This window comes from Enhydra lutris, unplaced genomic scaffold (genome assembly GCF_002288905.1).
Source record: "Enhydra lutris kenyoni isolate GAN:26980312 unplaced genomic scaffold, ASM228890v2 scaffoldscaffold14, whole genome shotgun sequence".
Classification (NCBI taxonomy): domain Eukaryota; kingdom Metazoa; phylum Chordata; class Mammalia; order Carnivora; family Mustelidae; genus Enhydra; species Enhydra lutris.
This window is the reverse complement of record NW_019154098.1, coordinates 19,701,860-19,726,499: the sequence shown is the minus strand read 5'-3', so window position 1 is coordinate 19,726,499 and position 24,640 is coordinate 19,701,860. Positions and strand designations below refer to the sequence as shown.

The window sequence follows — 24,640 nt, the reverse complement described above, 5'->3', positions numbered from 1 at the left end:
TACTGCAATGGCCCAAAGTGGCTCACAAGGAAGATTCTACAAGGCTCAGTGTGGCTGTGGGATAAGCCCATTCACTGGTGAAATTCCTTGTCTGAGACTTGGGGGAACTTGGCAGTAGGAAATCCCCTCATTGCCACAGGAGGCCAGGCAAAATGCATCTCTACCAATAACGGAGGTACTAGACTGCACATGGTTTCTGCGTCTTCAGATATATCCCCCTGCCTGACTTGTTTTGAGAAAAGCAGAAACAAAAAAAACCTGTCTCACAAAGGATGCTCATGCACTAATTTAATTCTGGATGGGTGTCAGAGAATGTTGCATAAAATGTTCCATACAAAAACATTATTATTAATATCCTTAATTAAAACAAAAACAGTTGCAGCACACAGATTCCGCCAAATTAGTGAAATTACATATTAGGTAACTGGGTTGCTAAGCAATATTACATTCTCATTTTACTTAATTGCCGTAATTAGCATCTCCCAGCAGATGTCACAATGCAAGCCACACACACACACACACACACAAAAAAAAAAAGAAAGAAAGAAAGAAAGAAAGAAAGAAAGAAAGGAAAACAACTGGTCCGATCTCGTAAATGGTTCAGGTGCTCTTGAATACTTCCATCCGTTGGCCACTCCAGTGGGACCCAGCAGTCAACAGCGTGTCTAGACAGGTGAGGGGAGAGGCACTAACAAGCCCACTATACCAGGAAGAGGGGCCACACTCCAGCTTGTCAACTATATGCAGAAAGGAAATTACAGTGAGAGACAATAATGAGCTCTTCAGGTCACCCACAGATTTAATTCACCTCCACACCCACACACTTGCTATGTCTAGAGATGAACAAGGGTTACCATCTGATGGATAATCTCACATCGTGACCGTCCAGGGTCTTTCTATCATTTTAAGTTAATAGTCTTTTTATCATTTAGCGATCTTAGAACTTTTTTGGCGGGGGGAGCAGCAGGTGGAAGGAGAGGAAGAAGCAGGGGGAGCAACAGACAGAGGGAGAGGGAGAAGCAAAACTTCCTGCTGAGCAAGGAGCCTGATGCAGGACTGGATCCCAGAACCCTGGGACCATGACCTGAGCTGAAAGCAGATGCTTAACCAATGGAGCCACCCAGGTATCCTGCGATCTTAGAACTTTAATTTTTAAATATATTCTTTGAGTTTTCTGGTTATCTCTTCCATATTCCCTTATCCCATCCATGTTTTAATTACCTCAACATACATCACCATGAGTACTGAATATGTATTATAAAAAGACCTTCAAGAACTCCATGGAAGAGAATGACAATTAAAATCTGTTCTCTTTTACTGGGAAAATGAAACCATGAGTGGATAACCTGAACAATGAGCTTTTATAACTCTTGGCTTTTAGCTCTCATATTCAGCACTCTTTTAAATCCCCCTACCATCGGCACTTGGTACAATGCTGGCCCCTCACAGGAGACTCTTAAACATTTCTTTTCTTTTTTTTTTTTTTAAAGATTTTATTTATTTATTTGTCAGAGAGAGAGAGAGAGAGAGCGAGCAAGCACAGGCAGACAGAATGGCAGGCAGAGGCAGAGGGAGAAGCAGGCTCCCCACAGAACAAGGAGCCCGATGCGGGACTCGATCTCAGGACGCTGGGATCATGACCTGAGCTGAAGGCAGCTGCTTAACCAACTGAGCCACCCAGGCGTCCCATCTTAAACATTTCTTAAATTGAACTGGACATTCCTGCTCCAAGGAAGAAGCCATCAATAGGCCTGCTGTGTTGTTACAAGCATCATTCAGAGCTGGCTTTCTTGAGCAGCGGGGGTGAGGAGTTCCAGTCTCCCTACTCATCTCTCTACTTATCTCTCCCACTCCTCTCTCACCCAACTCTAAGAAGCTGCTGGATTAATAGGAGGGACGACAGGAGGCCGGTAGCTAGTGTGAACCCTAGGATCCCGGGGCCAACGGGATGGGCAGATGTGAAGGCGGCCTCTGCACTTCTCAGTGTGACAGTGTGTGGACCCACGGGCCACTCATGCTACCCTAGGGAGTGCCCATGGCCTACGCTTGCCCACCTTCCCTCCCTAACAGAAGAGGCCTCCCAGGTTTAGCGTGAAAACCACAAGCTGATTGTAATTTAATGTCTGACCCACACAACTGGCCCAACTTCCCCTGGTGTAAAGCATTCCTGAAATTTCTAGGCTGGCCTGAGGCAGCAACTACTTTTAGCACTCAGAAACGGGTTAGTTCCTGAGGCACCGAAGATAACCCAGCATGGTTAAGTGAAAGGCCAGCGTCTTTGGCTCCCCATAGAGTCAAAGGAGGGAAGGGCACATTCATCCATTCTGGTCTCCAGCGCCCCCAGCCTTCTCCCGGGCCCCCAGGTGGGAGAACTGGGCACAGAGCAGCATCCCCCCCCGCCCCCCACCGTTTGCAAGCTCTGTGTCAGCCACCGGGACCGGGTGTGGCAGAATTTCTGGGTTGCATCTCCTCTAGCATTTCAGAAGCACTGCGACCTTAATCCTTATTCTCTGTAGGCCTAGCTCACTCGCCAATTCTGACGACGGTGACAAAAAAAAAAACCACACTTCCTCCATATGGGCAAGAGTACCTTTTTTTTTTTTTAAATGTTCAGCAACATCAAAGAAGCTTTGGCTAAGCAAAAAAATGTTTTCCCAAGGACTCATAAAAACTGAGGGATGAGAACAGCTAAAATTAGTGTTTGAAGACTTCCCAAGCACACTGTTACCAATAATTGTGCTACTGAGGCACACAGGTGCCATCCCTGTTTTCCGGCAGGAGAGGTGACGGCTTGGAAACTTCTCCACATAGGTGTTGACACCAAGAACATGTCGCGAGCAAGGCTAGTGCCCCTCTTATGAAACACAATCAAATTTTCTCTCTTCCAGAAAAATATAAATTAGATGTGCCTGGGACTACCAAAAAAACCAAAAAACCCCAAACAAACAAACTAAACAAATCAACTATGAACTGTCTGAGGGAATAACTTGATTTTCGAAGAACTTCTGGCTCTGGCCCTGCCGGTTCTTGTGCAAGAGAAAAGACCATGTCTGACCTTCTGAACGAAGCTGCCCAGCCCTGCTAAGGGGGAGGGAAGGGGACTGGAGGTTGCCCATCACTGCTGTGCCCCGTGATGCTAAATAAGGCGGTTCTTCTGTCATGGCTGTGGACTGAATCCTTTCCCACTGTCACCCCGTCGGCTCATAGGTTGAGGCCCTAACCCTCGGTGCGTCTATGTTTAAAGATAGGGCCGGCAAGGTGATCATGAAGGTTAAATGAGGTCGTAAGGGTGTGGCCCAGCTCCAGGGCAAAGAAGTCACAGAAGCACACAGCAAGGTGGCAGCCACCTACGACCTGAGAAGAGAGCTCTCACCGGAAACCAACCATGCTGGCGCTGTGGTCTTGCCTCCTTAGCCTCCGGGACTGTCAACCCGAGTTGACGGATGCAGTCATCAATTCTGTCATTTTCCTGATCACTGCAGTAGAGATCCTGATCCTAGTTTTCAGGTGAGGAACCAGGATCCGAGGGGCGACAGGATTTGCTCACCGTCACACAGCCTGTAAACTCTGGGGCTTGACCGGGCGAGCCTGGAATGTGAAGCCCGGGCTGTCAAACCCAATACTGTGATCTCTCCTCCCCACCAGCAAGTTAAGGTGCTGTTTTTACTTTTTAAGGAGCTGTTTTTTTCAGGCTTTCTGTTTGCTTGCTTGCTTGCTGATTGACTGCTAGGATGGGCTTTGAAAGGTTTCTTCCAAAGTGCTCCCATGATCATCTGTGCATTTCAGTTGCTCCCAAGTTTTTAGTGTGATGAAGTTGTTTTTCAAATGAGGCCAATGTACTGTTAAACCCCCCAAATAGAGAAAAGGTTTAAAAACAAGAGTAATAATAACTAAATTTATTTAGCACTTAGCACGCATCAAGTTACCTTACGCCTTCACGTTATCTAATGTAACCTTCTAACAACCTTACCAAGGTAGGCACAAATATTATGCCTGTGACAGATGAGGGACACGAGGCAGTAAGAGATTACAAAGTTTGCCCAAGTTTCCGCAGCTGGGATTTGGAGCCATGCTCGAAGTTTCCAGAATCTGTACCCAGGAGCATCCGTGCAATGGAACACGATGCAGGGTGTCAAAGAAAGCTAAGGCAGAGTACAAAATATCAGTGGAAAATTCCTACAGGATTATGTTAAGTGAAAAAGCAGGGCGAGCAAACGGCACATTTGAGGAACTTCTGATGACTCGGTGAGCACTGGATCCAGGACAGCCGCTGAATGCATGCATTGGCGGTCGTCACTACGTGGGGCGAGACAGTGCTTCTGCAGGACCGCAGGGAAGGAAGATCCACGTTCCTGCTCAGGGTCTTCCAACCGGAGGCTCTCGAGATGGAGCCTGGGCCAGAAACACCTGGGGGGCCTCAACGCGCATCGAGGCTGGGCCCCGCCTCCAGTGCCTGAATCCACTGGTCTAGAGCCGGAGCTGGGGCGGCAGGACATCTGCACCTCTAACAAGCTCCCAGGTGGTGCTCGTGCCCACGCTGAGAACTGGTCACAGCCCAGGGTAGAAACTCCAGGTCTCCGATGGCATCCACAGCCCTGTCCTCCCTCTGTCCTGTGATCTGGGTAGCTACCTCATGTATATGCAGTTGTCAGGAGGGTGAAGGAAAGATCTACATAGCTCTCCTCAGCTACTTCAAAGAGCCACTAAAACTCCAGGGAATAAGAACGTGCTCTTTTGGGAGGCTGCAGGGAACAGTGGTCAAAAAAGGTTTGCTCAGTTTGGGGCGCCTGGGTGGCTCAGTGGGTTAAGCGTCTGCCCTCAGCTCCTGATCCCATGGCCCTAGGGGATCGTGACCACGTTCAGCGGGGAACGTGTTTCTCCCTCTGTCCCTCCTGCTCTCTTTCTCTCACTCTCTCTCTCTGTGTCAAATAAATAACATCTTTAAGGAAAAAAAAAAAAGGTGCGTTCTGAATCTTAGGTCCATCTCTTACTAGCTTATGACTTATCCTCTTAGCTCATCAGTTTACTTATCTGTGAAACAGAAATAAAACCTACACGTTAGAGGGCTAGGGGTGGAGGGTGGGTTAAATGCGGCCATTTGCTTGATGCTTTCAGAGAACACTTACTCCTGAACCTCGCCTACTGAGCGAGGATCTCCAGGGCAGGGTCCCCAGGACCGGCCTCTTTAGTAAACAGCCAGGTGATTCTTAAATTGGGTATGTTTTGCAAAATTGAATCGAATCCATGTAAAGCACCAGGCCTGTATGTAGGCTCCTTCTATGAAGGTCAGCCGCTGGCTGGTTAGCACCTGGGCCTGTTTGCAAGTAGTCTCACCACGGCCTCCTTGATAATGTCACTCAGCATGATTAATTAGTAGACGCCCCGTAGTAAAATTTTAGAAGACGTGGCTCTATATCCATAAATAAAAATTACTTGAAGTGTACATTTTAGATTTGTGTACATTACCATTTACAAATCATAGTTTTTTTTTAAGACTTTACTTGACAGAGACACAGGGAGAGCAGGAACACAAGCAGAGGGAGTGGGAGAGGGAGAAGCAGGCTCCCCACTGAGCAGGAAGCCCGATGCGGGGCTTGATCCCAGGACCCTGGAATCAGAACCTGAGCAAAGGCAGACGATTAACGACTGAATCACCCAGGTGCCCTACAAATCATATTTTTTTTTAAAAAAGATTTTATTTTAGAGAGAGAGAGTTCACCTGTACGGGGAAGGAGAGGGAGATAATCTCCAGCAGACGCTACACTGAGCTGGGAGCCTGACAAGGGGCTTAATGGGGGCTCAATGTGGGGCGGGACGCAGGGCTTGTTCCCACGACCTTGATCATGACCTGAGCAGAAACTAAAGTTGGATAATTAACCCTCTGAGCCACCCAGGTGTCCCTATAAATCATACTTTAACAAAAGGTTTTAAAAGGAAATTTTAAAAAGTCACGAGTCCTCTTCTTTTGAAAAATGCACTCAGGGGCGCCTGGGTGGCTCAATCAGTTAAGCGTCTGTTCGGCTCGGATCATGACCCCAGGGGTCCTGGGATTGAGCCCCACATTGGGCTCCTTGCTCAGTGGGGAGCCTGCATCTCCTTCTGCCAATCTCTCTCACTCTTTCTGTCAAATGAATAAATAAAACCTTTAAAAAAAGGAGAAGAAAAATGCACCCAAAGACAAATCACGCTACTAGACAGGCTACGTGTCTAAATGCTCATCTGTGCAAGACACACTGCCCCGTGCGACCGCACGGAACACGGCAAGTAAATGAGTCACTCGATGGACTTAAATATGTGGTTGGGAAGCAGCCAGTGGAAGTACTGTGGTAACGTGGTAATGGAAGGATCCAGAATTTCCCTTTGACTTCTACCACCTCTGGCAGTGAGTTCTCTGCCAGAAGAGAACAGCTTCAGCCCAACCTCCCATCTCCAACAGCCCAGGGGCAAGCACTCTCCTGGTGGGAGGAAAACAAAGGTGGAAACTCCAGCTCCTGCAGGCGGCAAGTCCGCCACTAACTTGAAGGGATGAAATAAGAAGGAACCACCAGGGCCGCCATAGCACCTTGGATGCCCTCTGCCTCCCGGACTACAGCTGGAGGTCAGGGGCATGTCGATAAGCCTAAGTTCCCTACTGCCCACAGGGCTCACACGTGCGGACAACACAGTCTTATTCTGCAGTTCAGCGGTGAGGCGGGGTGATGTGGGAAAGAGATAGTAAACTGGGAGGTCAATTACCGTCACTGCATCTCCTTTGCTTTTAGACGGTAGGCGCCGATTTCTTATGATGCTTCTTGTTCTAGACAAGCCCAGGTGGCACTGAAATGGTTTCCATTTTTATCTCCACAGTGGATGCAGGCTCCTGGTTTCAGGCTACTCCTGTGCTTTGCTCACAGCCCAGACCTGGCATGCCCGTGGCTCCTGAACCTGTCACAGGTACTTTCGGTGCCCCAGCCGAACCTACTCAGATGCCATTGGTTGCACCTGTGCACCCCTCCCCCCCGGAGACACTGATGGTCTGCTGTGTGGACGGCCAGAAGACCCTGCAAGACGACCTCCCGTCAGGCAGCCTGAGCTCTGGACACACGGCCGCTGGAACGAGTCAGTCCAGTCACTTGCCCGAATCAGGACAAATTTGGAGGTAGTCACTTAGGCTACAGGGTGGTGCTGTCCAACAGAACTTTCTGTGGGCATGGATATGTTCTAATATCAGTGTTGTCCAACACAGTAGCCACCAGCCACAACTACTGAGTGCCTGAAATGTGGCTAGTGTGGACTGAGGCGCTGGATTTTTAAAATCCTGAATGCACACCTGCATGAATAAAAAGGCAGCCTCCATGTCAGAATGCCTAGAAACTACGAGGAGAAAGCTATGCCTGAGGGTAAGTTTTATCTTCAAGTTGCCTGAGAGTTATAGAGAAACTTTACCTTTCTCAGACTTCTGTTCCTGAAAATCAGTCTAGGAGGCATGAGGCCAATTTCTCTTCTTAGAACCTGGAAGACAGTGACTAAGGTCTGATCTTTCTTTGGTTCCAGTTGGGAGAATGTCTCAGAATCTGCACATCAGTGCCTGTAGGCGAGGGCTATGTAAAGTGATGGTGGTTGGGCTGAATTTGAATGGACACCAAGACACAGCCCGAAGCTCCACAGGAACATTTTAGGATGTCTAGACTCTGATTGTTGTGATTTTATTGTAAGCATCAGTAGTGTTTTCATAGCTATCTTGCCAAAGATTTTCAGGCTTAGGATACTCAAAAATTAAATTACTCTTTTGCTTCATTTCATTTCATTAATATCTGAATGATCTAGGTGTGGCCCCTGACCCCTGACTCCTTGAAGGCCTCCTCCTCTACTCACCTCTGGGGCCAATAATCACCTTCTTCAGGTCACCCTAGCTGGTCTCCATATTCACTGTAAGTGGAAGTAAGAGCGCTTTGAAAGGAGTTTCGGCTCCACACACCATTGCTGTTTTACTCTCCTGTCCCCTCACGTTCTGCCCCTGGGTCTCATTCTGCTCCCTGCGCCCGAGCCTTGGCTATATCCCATCTGGCACAACTCAGTCCCTTTAGAACTAGAGAACCCACCTTGCTTCTGTCTCTCTCTCTTGCTCGGGACTGACACCCCCAAACCTCCGTCCGCTATGCTCTCTGTCCGTCGGACCAAACTCCTTCTAGAATCTGTCCCACACTGTTCAGTAATTCATTCCACAGACATTTTAGGGCCCCGTATCGCCAAGCCCAATGCCGGGGAGGCCGTAAGCGTCGCGTTAGCATGCCTGCCTTCTAGGTCAAGAAGGAGAGATAGAGGGGTAATGAAAACTATGCCCATTATCCTAAAGCACATACGGAAAGAGCTGGCAACAGGAGCCAGGTCTGGGAGCAGCCAACTGCTTGGACCAAGACTCAGATCTGATGCGCTTTTGTGCTCAGAATACAGACCTTCAAAAAGAGGGTGAGCCCATGGTGCGTTAAGATTATACGTCACACGAACAATAAATAGGCACTGAAGGTCTTACAAAACAGACAGATGTGGCAGCACCACCAACCAGAAGCTGTGGGATCTCGTGCCGAGTAAACTATAGAAAGCCCAGTCCCGGGACACTCCCGCATGACAATCTCTGCGCCCCACGTTTGAAGACGCCCCCAGGTTTGAAGACGCTTGCTTGACCATTCTACCTGAGTCTCAAGATTGCGAACACAGGGCATAGTTCATCTCAAAGGAACTGGCGTGGAGACCCGGGGAAGGTGACAAGGCGCAGGCCATCTCCCAGATGTCACCGTTCCTTCACGATGGACAAGCATTTTGTTCTGTGGCCCCGTGTGGCCCCACGCAGGGCCATAAAGGGTAATTCACCTATCTGGGTAGAAGTGTGTGGTTACATTCTGGAGGAGCTCTCTGTTCTGACGCAACAGGAAGCGGGAATGTAACATGCTGATACACTCGTAATTGACTAGAAGGGTTTCAAACGGAAAAGACATCAGACTCAAACACAAGGCCAAGGCTACCTGGTGGCAAGAAGAGGGTATGTGTGAACTGGGCTGAACCAGGCTTCCTTCCTCCGCGGCATGCTGTCATAGATTAAAAGGTCCTTCTCGGTCAGCACGACCAGGACTGGCTTCCACTGCTTCTCGCTCTCCCCGGGCACCTGGAACAGAAAGCAGGGTGCTGTCAAGTCACAGCCTGAAAGGAGGAGGGACTGGAAGGAGAAGCTGCCTGCCCCGCCCCCCAACTCCAATCAGAAGACCCGACCATAGGAGCCTTGGGTTCAGGTCACGAAATCAAAAGAGAAGAAACCATGCTTGATTCTGGAAAAGATGTTTTCTCCAGGGCCCTGGCGTGGATCCTCAGTACAGCAAGAAGGAGCCCAGCTGCCGAACATCTGTCCCTGTTTCTCACCTGCCAGTCAGCACTGAAATCATTATTTCAGAGTGGGATGCAGATGCTTGGGGGAATAAGGGTGCCCAGATGGTTCTCTGGTAGAGCGCATTGTTTTTATTAGGAAACGGTAAGGTTTGAAAGTTTTTTTTTTTTTTTAAAGATTTTATTTATTTGTCAGAGAGAGAGAGGGAGAGAGAGCAAGCACAGGCAGACAGAATGGCAGGCAGAGGCAGAGGGAGAAGCAGGCTCCCTGATGAGCAAGGAGCCCGATGTGGGACTCAATCCCAGGACGCTGGGATCATGACCTGAGCCGAAGGCAGCTGCTTAACCAACTGAGCCACCCAGGCGTCCCAGGTTTGAAAGCTTTTGAAGAAATATCCAAAGCCTCCGAAAACGTATTATGGAGGCAAATGTCTGTCTGTCTGGAGAGGTAGGAGACATCACAGCCTTTCATTGACACTGTTTCTGCAACTCAGGCACCATCTTAAAATTCTTTTAGTTCCACTTGGCACAGAAAATTCCTTAACTCTGGGGGTGAAATGAGCCAGCAGGGATAGGAGAGGATTCAAATGTCTAGTTGGGTGTTTGGAGCAGGTGACCCTTAAGGCCCCTTCCTGTCCTGGGAGTCAGGTAGCTCAGGTCTTATGAGCCAATCCCCCCCCGGTGTTGATCATCCCAAACTCTGTACATGTTTTTCATCTATGAAAATTCCCTCTTTCCAACATGAACTCTGGGCCCTGTGATAAGTCTTTATGCTCAGTCTGAACACACTCAGTGTGTTAACCTTGTGACTCGAAGCTCAGATCTACGGCAGAAGCATGAGCCTCACATGGGAGCCTGCTAGAAATGCAGAGTCTTAGGCCCATTGCAGACCTATTGAATCAAATCTGCATTTTAGGAAGACCTTCGGGTGGCTCATTAAAGATTAAGAATCACTGCACCAGATGAGGTCAAGGTCGTCTTTGACGCTGGCAATTCGGTGAAGATTCCACCCTTTCATGACAAACCACAGTCCAAAATCTATTCAAAATTAAGCTAGGCAGTAAGCTGCCTAAATGATAAAGCTAATTTCTTCCCTTTGTATTCTTATCGTTACTTTTCTTAAGTGCTACAGTGACATCTGTACTGAAGTGGCTTTAAGACAGAACGATCAAAGCCAAGAAGATGGGCAGGATGGCGGAAGGGGGGAGCCTGGAAGGTTCCGTGGTTTTTATGGGCTGCCTGAATCTGGGTCCCCGCTCCATTATTTATTGCCCGGGTAACTCTGGGAGAGTTATTATTCTCTGTCCTATTTCTTCACCGATAACGATAATATCATACACAACAGTGGTTTAGAATGTTGCTTCTGGAGCTGGAATGCCTGAACATAAATCATAGCTCTTTCCAATTTACTAGCTGGGGATCTCGGCCAAGTCAGCTCATCTCTTTGTACCTCAATTTCTATACATGTAAAATGGGGAAATAACAGTACCTATATGAGAGGATTGTGGCGAAGTTTGAGTTAAAACGTCTAAAATGCTTATCACATGCAGAATATGCATACCTCTTAGTAGCGTATACCTCATAATGCTAGAGGGGAGATTAAATGAGACGGTACACGGGGATGCGGGGCTAGCTCAGTCAGTAGAGCATGTGACTCAATCTCAAGGTGGCAAGTGCAAGCCCCCAGTTGGGTGAGAAGCCTACTTTGAAAGAAAGAAAGAAAGAAAGAAAAAGAAAGTCTATAGTGTGCTTAGCATAACATCTGGCAGATGGTAAGGCCCTCAGTGAACCAGAGGGTGGGAAACTTGTAGCCCACTCACTGGTATCTAAACTTGTCAAAAGGAATTCTTTGGATATGGCAACAACATGTCAAAGTACAGACTTTCCTTGGGAAAAAAAATAAGGAAAACCAAGAATATCTTTGGTGCTATATAATTTCTACTCATGCTTTTCCCATCCATCCCAAAGTTTTTCCAGGAAGAATCCATAACACAATGATCATGCATCCCTTCCAACAATTTCAAATAAAAACTCCCCTTCGGGGGCACCTGAGTGGTTCAGTCGGTTAAGTGCCTGTCTTTAGCTCAGATCATGATCCCCGGGGTCCTGGGATCAAGCCCCATGTTGGGCTCCCTGTTCAGTGGCGAGTCTGCCTCTCTCTCTCTCTCTGCTCCTCTCCCCTGCTTATGCTTTCTCTCATTCCCTCTCTCAAATAAATAAAATCTTTTTAAAAAAGCCTCCCTTTCTAGAAAGAAGAAACCACCGTAAAGTTATTTATACTAGAATGTGAATGACTACCTGATTAATTTCTCCCATTATGCATTTGATACATAATTTTTTAAAAATCTAGTTTTAGCCTAGTGCTTTTTCCAACAGAACAACAGCATCTTTAAAGAGATCAAAATGAATTGTTACAGCAAACAATGTACTAGACCTCACAAGGTAACCAAGCTATGTTCTCAAGGCATAGTATGGGGGGGGTTGGAATAAATTTTTTTCAGTCTCTATGTTACACTTAGTAAATTTCTTTTCCAGTTCATTAAATTGGACTGAAAAAGATACAAATGATCCTCCCAAAGTGCCTATCTTTCTTACCTAGTCAGATCTGATCCATTAACTTTGGGATCATTTAAATGTGAACACAACTAAGTATCATTCTTCAGAAACTATTTTAAGTTTGCAAAACAATTTTAAGTTTGCCAACAGTAAAATGCAGACCTTTCTAATGGTGAAATCACCAGCTCAACCATATGTCAAATAGTATATATAAGTATGAGTAATTCTAAAGCCCTAAAACATTTTTTGTTGTTTGTTCAAGAGAGCTTCGTGGATTTGTTACCTGTGCTGTGAGAATACTCAGTGAGCATTTTCCACAGCTTCTGTGTGCAGAGCTTTCATTTTAATACTGTGTGAATGCTCGAAGCTAGAAATCTGCCCATGAGGACAACCGACTTTCCAAGGAGAAAAATGTTATGCTGAAAACGGGGTTTTAATACCATTCTTTGTGCTCCGTGAACTTACACTGCAAAGCCTTCCGAGAACACTTTCTTTTTCAGGCTGGAGCATTTGTGCTGTTGTTCGGTGACAACTTCCATGACAAATCCCAATTTCCAGGCACCCAAAGATTCTCCGGCATGAATGCAACCATTCTGAGATGTGTCTACGTTTTATTAAAACGTGACTCCTGAAACAGATGGGACAACTTCCATCTCGATCCCAGCCACCTGCCGCGGCAGAATCTTAAGAATTGATCGTGCTTCTCATGAAGAAGGTGAAGGGGAAGACACGGAAACAGACACACTGTTCTGAAATGACCCTGAAGCACAACCTGGGTGAGCTGAATGCTGTCCCCTCAGTCCCTTTGGCAGAGCCTGTTTACAAAATGACAAGAAGAAGGTGGGGCGCCTGGATGGCTCGGTGGGTTAAAGCCTCTGCCTTCAGCTCCGGTCATGATCTCAGGGTCCTGGGATCGAGTACCGCATCGGGCTCTCTGCTCAGCGGGGAGCCTGCTTCCCCCCCGCCCTCTGCCTGCTTGTGATCTTTCTCTGTCAAATAAATAAATAAAATCTTAAAAAAAACCAAAATGACATGAATAATTTGAGAGAGTGGGAAGAAGTCACTAGTAACAACTAAGGGAAGTAGAAATAAAGGTAGGAAATCAGCACGTTTTATCTCTCAAACTTACAAAATGTTACATGTCAATTCTATTTCAATAAAAAAAAAACGAAGGAAGTAGAATCATTAAATCCTCTATTTGAGACAGGTCTCATAAGTCATCTACATCAGCAGCTTTCAAACATTTAAAATTCTTTGGTCGCTCTGATCAGATTCAATCACAGGTCAAAGAGCAAAATGTAGAACAACTGAAAGAGGCTCTATATGAGGTTACAGCCTGGCTGAGATCTGAGACTTCATGTCTTTCTTTGTCCTACCACCAGCCACATGCCAGTCACACGCCAGCCACACCTCTGAGCGAGCTTCCTAGCAACCACTGGGATACCGCTGGAAAATTTCTGACCTCGTTTTCCCTAAAATATCTAGAATCTGCAGATTACTTTTAAAGAGACTATTGCACCAAAACCTCTCTGTACCTTTTCTGTGGGTATTTCCAGAAAAAGAATACTACTGCAGTTGCCTAGACAAAGTTGTAAGGATACAATCAACAATACATATGAAAAGCTTAGAAAAGTGTCTTGCATATAGTAAGCAAGCAAACCTTTAAAAATAGTAGTTATTCCAAATTCTAAGATATACACCCCTATATTTATAGCAGCATTATTTACAAAAGCCAAAAAAAAAAAAAATCTTATGGGACGCCTGGGTGGCTCAGTTGGTTGAGCAGCTGCCTTCGGCTCAGGTCATGATCCCAGCGTCCTGGGATCGAGTCCCACATCGGGCTCCTTGCTTGGCGGGGAGCCTGCTTCTCCCTCTGCCTCTGCCTGCCATTCTGTCTGCCTGTGCTCGCTCTCTCTCCCTCTCTGACAAAAAAAAAAAAAAAAAAGACCTCCCCCACCCCTCCTCCCTCCCCCCCCCCCACCCCCCCCTAAAAAAAAAAAAAAAATTTTAAAAAAAAAAAAAGGTAAGACAAAGTTATTGCTAACAGCCTTCCAACTTGAAAGTCAGACCGTCTTTTTCAGTTTAAAACTCCCTGCTCCCAGGCTCGGACTACTTTATAGGACTCTTGCTTTATTACCTCTTCTTTGTTCCGTGGACTCTGTTTACAGGGCAAAAACCCCAATGTATGGATTCCTTTTTCCCCCGCTCAGGCCAACCCACTCTTCCTAACACGGCGATTTTCTGCCTTCTACTTGAGCACAGGGCGGAGGTACAGCTCCGAGGCTTTGGAGCCAAACCGCAAAGTCTTCGAAATCTGGCTTTGCCACTGCTCAGCTAAGGGATCTGAAGAGATTTCTTAACTGCTGTAAGCACTTGTTCACCCATGGGTAACACGCCGGTAATGGCCTCCTGTGCATGTATTATGAGGATTAAATGAGACAGTGTATACAAAGCACCTCCCACATGGCAGACACTGGAGGTGCTCAACTATCCCCATCACATGGCTCCCACACACGCTTGCTTCCAGCTCCCAGCTCCGGGAGGAAGGTCTGGATGCGAGGTGAGTGGCTAATGGCAGAATAAAGAAAAGTTCACGGAGAAAGAAGGTCAATCGCAGCTTGGGTTTGGGAGCTCACGGCTATCTTGGCAGCTTTTTAATTTAAGTCTTTTCACCTCCGATTGCGAGGAATGTAGAACAAAGGAGGAGATAGCAGGGTAATAATAATTAGTGGTTATCAACTTCCAAATGCTTTACAAACAGGAAATAATTAATCTTGTACCAGCTCTCCGAGAGGCCGATGGAGACCTCCTCCCCTCCACCAACAGGAGAGGAACAAGTCTCAGTGTGGCCACGGGAACACGGGCAACATGTGTACAGGCCGCAGGCCGCAGCTCTCTTCTAGCTGGTCCCCAACATCCCTGGGACCCAGCAGTTGGGAGCCAGGCGGGACCTCCACACCGGGATGCAGAGCCGAGTGGAAAGGAAGAGAGGGCAGCGAACGGGAACGGGAACGGGGACCAGCCAGCACGCTCGGAAACAGGACTCTGTGGGAGCCTCAGCTCTGCTGGCCTCACTACTGGGTTTGCTTCTCTCTTCTCACCCAGCTCCCAAACTGTTGGCACCTGGACCACATGGTGAATTCACAGGTGGATTACATTGGGGGGCAGATGGAATGAATGTGTCTGGCTCGCTAGATGTCAAGACAATGCTGGAAAATGTTAGAGCAAGCAGAATGAAAATAAGGAAAAGAGAAATACGGTTTGGCTGCGGGACGTTTCGGGAGGGTATCATTTTTACATGCCAACGTTCCCAACAGTAGCAGTCCCCGATTTCAAACATGCTCCCTCCTGCCAAATTCTGAAACTGACTCTGCAATTCTGTAAGCCGCCTGCAAGAAAGCCCCAGATTCAGGGTTCGTAAGTAGGACTTGCACTAGAGTCAATGTACGAATTAGCACAGCAGGATTGTAGATAAGTCACCCCCCGGGGGCGGGGGCAGGACCACGCTCCCTCTCAAGGCTCTAGAAGGAAGAATTCTTCCCTGCCTCTCCCAGCTTCTGGTCACCACTGGTGTTCCTCGAAGCTGCGTCAGTCCCATCTCTGTTTCCATTGTCACATAGACCTTTTGTGTCTTCCCGTGGCCTTCGCATCAAGACACCTGTCGCTGGATTCAGACCGCCCCCCCCATTCCAGTATGAACTCAACTGATTACATCAGCAAAGACCCTATTTCCAAGTCAGGTCACATTCTGAGGTCCCGAGTGGACATGAATTGGGAAGGGGCGGGTAAAGCCAAGACATCAACCATAAGAAAACAGCAAGAACCCACAACATTTTCAGTTAGTTTTCCAGTTTTCTCTTGGAACATTTGGCAACATGGAGTATGTTTTTTGAAAGTTATCTTGTTTACTGAGTATGCAGAAGGTCAGATGCTAATGTACTCTAACAGGAGCCTTTGATGGCTCTGTTAAAAGTAATGCTTTGGTCCCCGGGATTTCATAATGAAGCCAACCTAAGGGCAGATGGCACATATCCAAGGAGATGAGTGCAGAGCCTGGGTTTTACATCTTCTTTCGTCATACAGCATCATGGAAAGAGGAGACAGAAGGCACATGAAGGTCTAGTCCCCATCGAGGCACGGAGCACTTCAACCACGTGAATCTGGCCTTTCAACTCTTCTGTCTCGTTTTGCTTACTGCTAATGAGACGGATGTATTCTAAGATATGTTCCAGGAAGTGATTCCGAGGTCTCTTCTTGCTTCCTAAAGACTGCTGGACTCTACTCGGGTTACTCTGTATCTGTGTGTCACTCCCAGCTCAGGCTACGCACAATCAATTCGGACTAACAAGTTGGAAGAACCAGACTAGCCATCCAAGCCACTGTCTTGGTAAGTTGGGTCTGATTTTCTACCCTACACTCTTCTCTGCCGTTTGAAAAGCAGAAAGACAACCTTACCAGAGAATCCAACCACAGGAGGGAGGAGAGGAGCTCTCCGCCACCCTCCTTCTGCCCATTGTCTCTCTCAGTCTAATTAATTTCCCCTCTAAGGAAAGAGGGGCTGTGACTCTAATTGTTTGGATCTAGACCTGTCACGGGGTCTTTTTTTTAACAGCGGGCATTGTCATATTCATGACAAGTGGGTGTCTGTGGTCACTACCCACTCACTGCAAATCACCATATTTGCATGACGGGAACACATATGCTGGACTGGTCCTAGAACAGACTGGTCTTTTTGGTCCACACCATTGACTCATTTCAATACCCAAGCATCCTGGATTCAAAAGAGGCCACAGGAGGAAAGACACATCACTTTGGCCATGTTCTATATGATGTAGCATTTACCTGAGCTTGGTATTAATTAGGGTTTATCGGGCACTTGCTTAGCTACTAATAAATATGTTTTTTTTTTTTTTCTTGTTTCTCATTAGTACATCATTCCCTCTCTCTCTCAGTTGGGAATCCCACAAAGGAGAAGGGGTGTGTAGTTACACTACCTAAATTCTACTCTGAACCACCTAACACTCAGCATTCTGGAAGAAAACCTGGCCATGAACTTGGATGCTCCAAACTGGATTCTGCTGTGTGTTCCCTTGTCATGCCCATTTTGAATAATTCTGCCTGTTTTTTGTTTTCTCCCCTGCCCACATTAGTTTTTACCACTAGACAGTTGATTCTCTCCTTCCTTCCAGAGATGCTCTGGCTCCGCGACCATTAGCTGTTTTCACCTCCCTCACCGAGTTTCTTGAATCTAGACTTGCCCGACCTGGAAATTCCTTCTCTCATTAGGGAGCCCCAACTCCTGGGAGCCTATCTCACCAACCATTCCATTTAGAGTCAGAAGATGTATTTGCCTCTCCACTCGGTGCCTTGGCTCAACTGGGAACAACCCGAGTTTCCCCCCAGGACCTGGCGACTTCCTTTGGACACGTCCAAACACGTAACTGCTGCTACGAAAATGAATTCCTTACACAGCTTCATATGGGTTTGTTCTTTGAAACTTGTAAACATTCCCTTTCATCTTGTTTACTTGTGTGCTCAGCTCAACCTTTTCTGAGGGAAGTCCAAAAGTAAATTTCAATGCTGTGCCCTGTCTGAATTATACAATACTGTAATTGAGCAATGTCGGAATTGTTTGAGATTTGCTCTATCTTCGGACCTCAAAAGTAGAAGTAAGTTAGAAGGGGCACTTAGGAGAGAAAGGTTTAGAGAGAATGTGACATGTTGGATTCTGAGCCTTTCAATCTGATGGTTTCAAAATCTACATCCCAGGAAAAGAATTCTTTTATTAAGGGGGGCTAGACTAAAGGGGTAAACGTGTATTAAGAACCGGCCGTGTGATGAGCAAGGCTGTGGGTTACATGGTGTCCCTCTCTCCTCCAAATTCAGATGTCGAATCCCGAACCCCCAAAACCACCGAATGTGACCATTTTGGGAAAGATGGTCATTGCAGATATAATTCATTAAGACGAAGTCATACTGGAAGATAACAGACCCTAAACCAATATGGCTGATGTGCTGATAAGAGGGGAAATGTGGACTTGGGGAGAACGTCATGTGAACATGAAGACAGTAGTGATCAAGCCCCAGGATGCCAAAGCTGGCCAGCAGGGAGGAGACAGGCATGGAGCGGACACTCCCTCACAGCCCTCAGGAGCAGGGAAGCCTGCCAGTGCCTGACTGGTGAGTTGCTGGCATCCGGAACCTCGAGACAATCCATTGCTGTCGTCTGATTGTTGTAGTTCCTTACGGCGGCCTTAGGAAACAATACAAGCGCCGCGCTCAGCTTCCCCTCCCTGAGTCCCTTCGACACCTGGAGGCATACATTATTATCTGTGTTTTACAGAAGGAGAAACTGTGGCTCAGAGAGGTCCCACTCTAGCCGAAGTTATGCAATGATAGTTACAAAGCCACTTACGTGCCTTCCTGACCTCAAAACTGTGATATTTTCAGATCACAAAGCTGCCTCTCAGAAGAAAGGAAAAGGGGCGTGATGTGGGGACGGGAGGAAAAGGCAGGAAGGAAGAAGACCATCTGGGAACTCGGCTATAGTGTCTCCCGCGGACTGGGGTGCTCGGGGTCCAGCTCTGTGCAACTCGGCAACACACTCCTCCTTCCTTCTTTCCCACCTCCTGGCACACGGGGCTCCATTCTGGCCAGACGGCGGCTCAGCGCAAGTTCCTCTGAGTAATCAAAGCTCTTTATTCCCCAAGTCTCACATCTGATTAAAGTAATTCAAGACTAAGTTGTAAATGACTCATAACCCTTAATATGTCTTTCCACTGAGGAATATTTCTATTTATAACGAGTAGCTGGGACAAAATTAGTCTCCCATGTTTATTCTTCATTGCACAATTGAACGGCTAGTAAATGAACCATGTCTGTTTTCTGAAGGCAGTGCAATATTCTATTATGCTATAAATTTAATTTGCATGTTTTTGTTATTTTAGCACACGTTATTCTTTGCTGGTGGTGTTCACTCTCGTACAAACGTCTGCCAGTTTTAAGTCCAAATTAATGAGCTGTGCAGTTCTCAATCAACCATGTATCCTATGTTCAGCAACACAGAACAGAGTACAGTAGGCTATGAAATTTGGATATTTGTAGCTACCATACCTTCCTAGATATTTGAATCACTAGGAAGTTAAGCGGTTCCTGGCCCTTCTAGCTCCTGGCTGAGAAAACACCAGATTCAAAGCACATGCTTTCAGCAATGTTATAGTGGCTGTATGAACCATAGAATCTTCTAGACAAGGAGTCACAAATTTAGAGACTACAGAGAACCAGATGTAAAAAAAAAAAAAAAAAAAGAAAAGAAAAAAGACAACCCACATCCCATTTATGGGGGAGATTCTTTTTAGCATTGGCCAATCATTCATTACCAGGGAATGCAGTAGACACAGTATTGCCAAAAGAAGCATTTCAAGAGAGTTTGTATTTTTTAATGTGAATTCTCCCTAGTTTTAGAAGTTCATATATGAGTTTCCTATCGCTGCTCTAAGAAATCACCACAAAAACAGTGGTATTTATTCTCTTGTAGTTGTGGAAATTTTAAGTCCTAAAATCAAGATGTTGGCAGGTCTGCTACTTTTGGAGGCTCTAAGGGACAATCCATTTCCTTGTCATTTTTAACCTCTAGAAGCTTCCCTAATTCCTTTGGTGCATGACTCCACATAAAACTGCCTTTTCATCCTTTGCTTCCATTACCTACCCTTGACTCTGACCTTCCCACCTTCCTCATTTAAGGACCCATGTGACTAAACTGCCCCTCCCCCTGGGACAACCCAAGATAATTTCACCATCTTGAGATCCTTAATTACATATGCAAAGTCCGTCTTCGTATGTAAGACAATGTATCTATAGGTTTTGAGGATTAGGATGTGAACATCTCTGGGGAAGCATTATTCTGCTTATCAGTTGGCAACTAATTCAAATTAGAAAAACAGTAATACGAAGTGAAGTCATATGAAGTCTGGCACTTTAAAAATCTCCAGCATGTCTTCTTCCCTCTATCCCACCCCCAAAATGGGTAAATGGAGAAAACAAGATAGACTTACTATAGGCAGCCATAAAAATTGGGTTATGTGCGGGGCACCTGAGTTGCTCAGCGGATTAAGCCTCTGCCTTCAGCTCAGATCATGATCTCAGGGTCCTGGGATCGAGCCCCGCATCGGGCTCTCTGTTCAGCGGGGAGCCAGCTTCCCCCCTCCTCCCCACCTGCCTCTCTGCCTACTTGTGATCTCTCTGTCAAATAAATAAATAAAAATAAAATTTAAAAAATTGGGTTATGTGCACCTGGAGGTTCATTATTGGTTTTTTTCTTTTTAAATGAAAAAAAAAGTTCCTTTAATAAAAATTAAAATAACTAAATAATATGGGGACTGATAAAATACCCCTGCAAGGCAACCAGGCATGGCCCACAGACTGCCAACCTGCTGTTAAGTAAAGACACCTACTTGAGAAATACACAATGCACAGGGGCACAATCCTGGCAAACAGATTTGCAGAACTCACAGGCAGGGTTCTCCCGAGTGCCTTGTGTCCCTCAAGGGCCCCCAAGGGTCGGCTGAAGTACAAGTGAAATCTGAATTAACTGAAGGCTGAGGTGTAACAGGGGTATTAGCTGTTGAGACAGGTTGGCTAAGAGCAGCCTCCATCCTCAAAATGTGTGTGTGTGTGTGTGTGTGTGTGTGTGTGTGTGCACGTGCGCACGCGCGTGTTTACTCATCGTGGCTGAGCTCGTGGCTCCCTTGAAGAAGCACCACCTCTGTCTCTACATGAAAGTGGATACCAAAAAAAATGGCCATCTAGTGCCGGGGATCAAGTGAAGGGTCGGGGAAAGATGTAAGTTAGCGATCTTGGAAAACTGAAGTTTATTGGAGAAATTTCTATACAGCAGCCTCAAGATCTGGGGACTCTCCAAGCTTCTGAAACCCGGCTCTCACAAATGACAAAGGTCTCCATAATAATCCTCTGGCCCTAACATGCTACCGATTTCTGCCCCTTACTCATTCCTTCTAACTTTTGAAAACACTGCCTCCGGAAATTCTCATCTTGGGTGGGATGACTGTCCTTATGGGCTCTTGGTTCTGTATTTTTGCGAGGTGTCCATGGTACGTGCTTAACGCCTGGGATCTAGGGGGTGTTCCACAGACTCCAGCTGAACTCTGAAGGATGGAAGTCATACCCAGATAATAGGAAACCATCACCATCCAGTCCTGTTTAAAGAGCCCAGGCGCCCGTGACCTCTGTGTCTCTCATGGGCTTTCTTCACCCAGCCAGGGCTCCAATTCCCTGTTTCTTTCACAAGGAGTGAGCTGTCCAGACTCAGCTTCCAGAAATGGATGAAAAGCTCCTTCTAATCTGTGACCCTCACAGATAATTAAATTAGACTCTTCTCAGTCTGGTGGGAAAAGCTATTTTATATTTTCATTAACTCCAAAGGGCCTTTTCAATTACAGTCCCTGTTTGGTAAACAAGTTATCTTTGACTAACAGCCTTTCCTTCTCTAACACCCAGGAAACATGCCCTTTACAGGGATGCTGATGTGCAGCAGAAATTCATAATTTGGTAAAAAGTTATCTTTTGAAAGGCAGTTGACATTATCATTAAATCCGAAAGGAGCGAGTTCTTAAAAAAAAAAGTCTCTGCTTCAGCATCTTGTTTTGTTCTCACTGGGTGTGTCTGTGGAGAATTTTATTTCTCCTTCAGAGGAGAAAGGAAGGGTGCTTTGAAGGAGGAAGACTATTAAAATGTAGGGAGTATCTAGCTTCTCAACACCATGTCAGCATTTTCTAAAGTCAAGCCTTGGTCTTACGACTCTCCAGTAACGTCAGCCACCGTAACACTATTTACTATATGAAAGAAATACCAACATGTTCACTTCCAGGTGGCAGATTTTTAAAACTAAACAAACAGAAGCAAAAAATAATTCATTTCTTAGAGATAGCTCAACATTCGTGTGACCAAGGATCCCAGTGACAAATTCCAAAGTCCACTTATCCTACTTTTAGGTTAAATGCCTTCATAAAACCTGCCCCAACTAGGAAGATTCCTTTTTTTTTTTTTTTTTTCCCCTCTCTGACCTCCTGGAAGCAAAAAGCAATGTAGTATTAAGACCATAAATCTTGCTGTCAGACAGTTCTGGTCTGCAAGTCAGCTCAGCTATCCTCAGTGTGATCTTGAATGAGTTACTTATCTCCTCCACGCTTCAATTTCCTCATCTGTAAAATGGGGGTAATAAAAGTCCCTCTCCCGTAAGACCATTAGGAAGATGGAATCACATAATGTGTATAAATGGCTTATAGTACAGTGCCCAGCAAAGATCAAGTTTTCAAAAATGAGTGTTTCTCGAAATTTGGTCTGCAGATAACTTGCATGGAATCAGCTAGGCTGCGAGTTACACATTCTGATGTCTGCCCCTTCTAAGACCCAATTATTCAAAAGGGCTACAGGTTGAAAAAAGAAAGGGGGGGAGGGGAAAAAAGTGCTAGGGGTGGTATCTGGAACTTGCACTTACAGCAAAGGCCCTGGATAAGTCTGGTGTGAGCGATTGTTTGAGAACACCCACCAATGAGTGTTAATTATGGTCACCATGATTACAATGTATATAGAACTCATTTTCCAAAGACCAGTCCCCTTGGATTCCCTGCCTCAGTATCACTGGGGCACTTGGTGGAAAGACCAATTCTTGAATCCCAAATCTGCCGAATGCTGGTATCTAGGGATTGAAACTACACATCTCTGTTTCTGCAACTTCTCTGGAGACTGTGATACACAGCCTGCTTTGGGGTTCCCTGGCCCATATAACACATTGTGATACTGGCTCCTAGCCCTTCATTTTTTAACCATTTAGCCAGTGTCCATGATGCTATGAAAATGTCTGTTCTTAAAATCAGCTAACCTGTGGGGCGCCTGGGGGGCTCAGTTGGTTAAGCAACTGCCTTTGGCTCAGGTCATGATACTGGAGTCCCAGGATCGAGTCCTACATCAGACTCCCTGCTCAGCGGGGAGTCTGCTTCTCCAGGTGACCTGTCTCCTCTCGTGTGCTCTCTCTCTCTCTCTCTCTCAAATAAGTAAATAAACTCTTTTAAAAAAAATCAGCTGACCTGAATAGAGTTGTGTCTGCCCGAGTATACCTCTGAGCTATGATGGGCTCTTAGAAGAGGAACCCCTCCCCATTTCTTCCTAATGTGACATCCATGAACATTTGATTCCTGCATAGTTTTTCCAAACCCTAGTCATTCATGTACCATTTTCATGATTTTTGTTGACTTCACTTATACCATGAATGGGATTCACCACTAGCTGCTCACCCAGTATCTATTTTCTTCTTCTTTTAAGTAAAAGGACTCCAAGATTATTAGAAGTGACAATATGTCCAGTTACAAAATTCTATTTCCCAGATCCCAATTATGCTTCCTGTCCCCCCATCCAACAATCCCAACACTGATGTCTTCTGCCTTCACCCAGTAGGCTTGTTTCTATATCCAACTTGACATTCATTTGGTTGGACCATATGCACAGACTACATCCCTCACTAAGAGGACGCCTCTTTCAAGTCCATTGGCATGCTCTTTGTAGCTGTCCAACAAGAGATGATATAAATGTTATTTCTGAGCAGTAAAGTAACTGTGAAAACAGGGTGACATGTTCTCCCTCCTCTTTCCAGCCTTGCATTCTCTTCCTCAGATTGCCTTTCTGCGACACACAACCTATTTGTGGCCGACATGTTCCCTCCTGGAGTAAAAGAACCACAAGGAAAATTCCAAGGGCATTCGAACATTCTATGGAAGCCTGACAGCAGCAAATGAGACATAGGAAGGCAGCGAATGTAGTACCATATCAGTATGGAGACAGCTCCAGGCATAAACATTTTTCTGGATGATCTTGGACCTCTCCAAAGGCTTTTAATTACAAATTTCATACAAAATTACCTTTGTACTATTTAATAGTAGATCCAACTTCAGATTTATAAAACTGTAAATGCAGTACACTCTTAAGAATCTAAAAAACAGGGTGCCTGGATGGCTCAGTCGTTAAGCATCTGCCTTCAGCTCAGGTCATAATCCTGGGATCAGCCCTGCATCGGGCTCTCTGCTCAAACTGTAAATGCAGTACACTATTAAGAACCTAAAAAATGGGGTGCCTGGGTGGCTCAATCATTAAGCACCTGCCTTTGGCTCAGGTCATGATCCCAGAGTCCTGGGATCAAGACCCACATTGGGCTCCCTTCTCAGTGGGAAGCCTGCTTCTCCCTCTCCCACTCCCCCTACTTGTTTTCCCTCTCTCGCTGCGTCTCTCTCTGTCAAACAAATAAATAAAATCTTAAAAAAAAAAAAAAAAAACCTAAACTAGAAAACGTGGCTTTCTGAATAAAGAACACTTTGTCATTTTTTTTTTCCCGTCCGGCTTTCCAAACACATTCATTCATTCAATAAACATTTTTTTAAAAAGACTTTGTTTATTGAGAGACAGAGCAAGCAGGGGGAGCAGCAGGCATAAGGAGAAGCAGGCTTCCCACTGAGCAAGGAGCCCAATGTGGGACTCTATTCCAGGACCCTGGGATCATGACCTGAACTGAAGGCAGATGCTCAACCCAGATGTCCCTCAGTGAACATTTCTATAGCGTATATGTGTGCTGGGTCCTCTGCTCAGTGCCTCGCTGCCACCGAAAGGTGGTATAAGGCAGACAAGCCTGGAAAGAGTAAATAAACAAAAATATAAAAAA

At 46.0% G+C, this 24,640-nt stretch overlaps 1 protein-coding gene across 1 annotated transcript in view; it reads right to left on the bottom strand.

Annotated features, from left to right (window-relative positions):
- Positions 1-24,640, bottom strand: part of LOC111146652 (syntrophin beta 1) — a 227,023-nt gene that overhangs the window by 18,606 nt on the left and 183,777 nt on the right. The window contains exon 4 of the mRNA XM_022502291.1: positions 9,003-9,142. Coding sequence (XP_022357999.1) covers positions 9,003-9,142 — 140 coding nt within the window. The remainder of the gene's footprint in view (positions 1-9,002; positions 9,143-24,640) is intronic.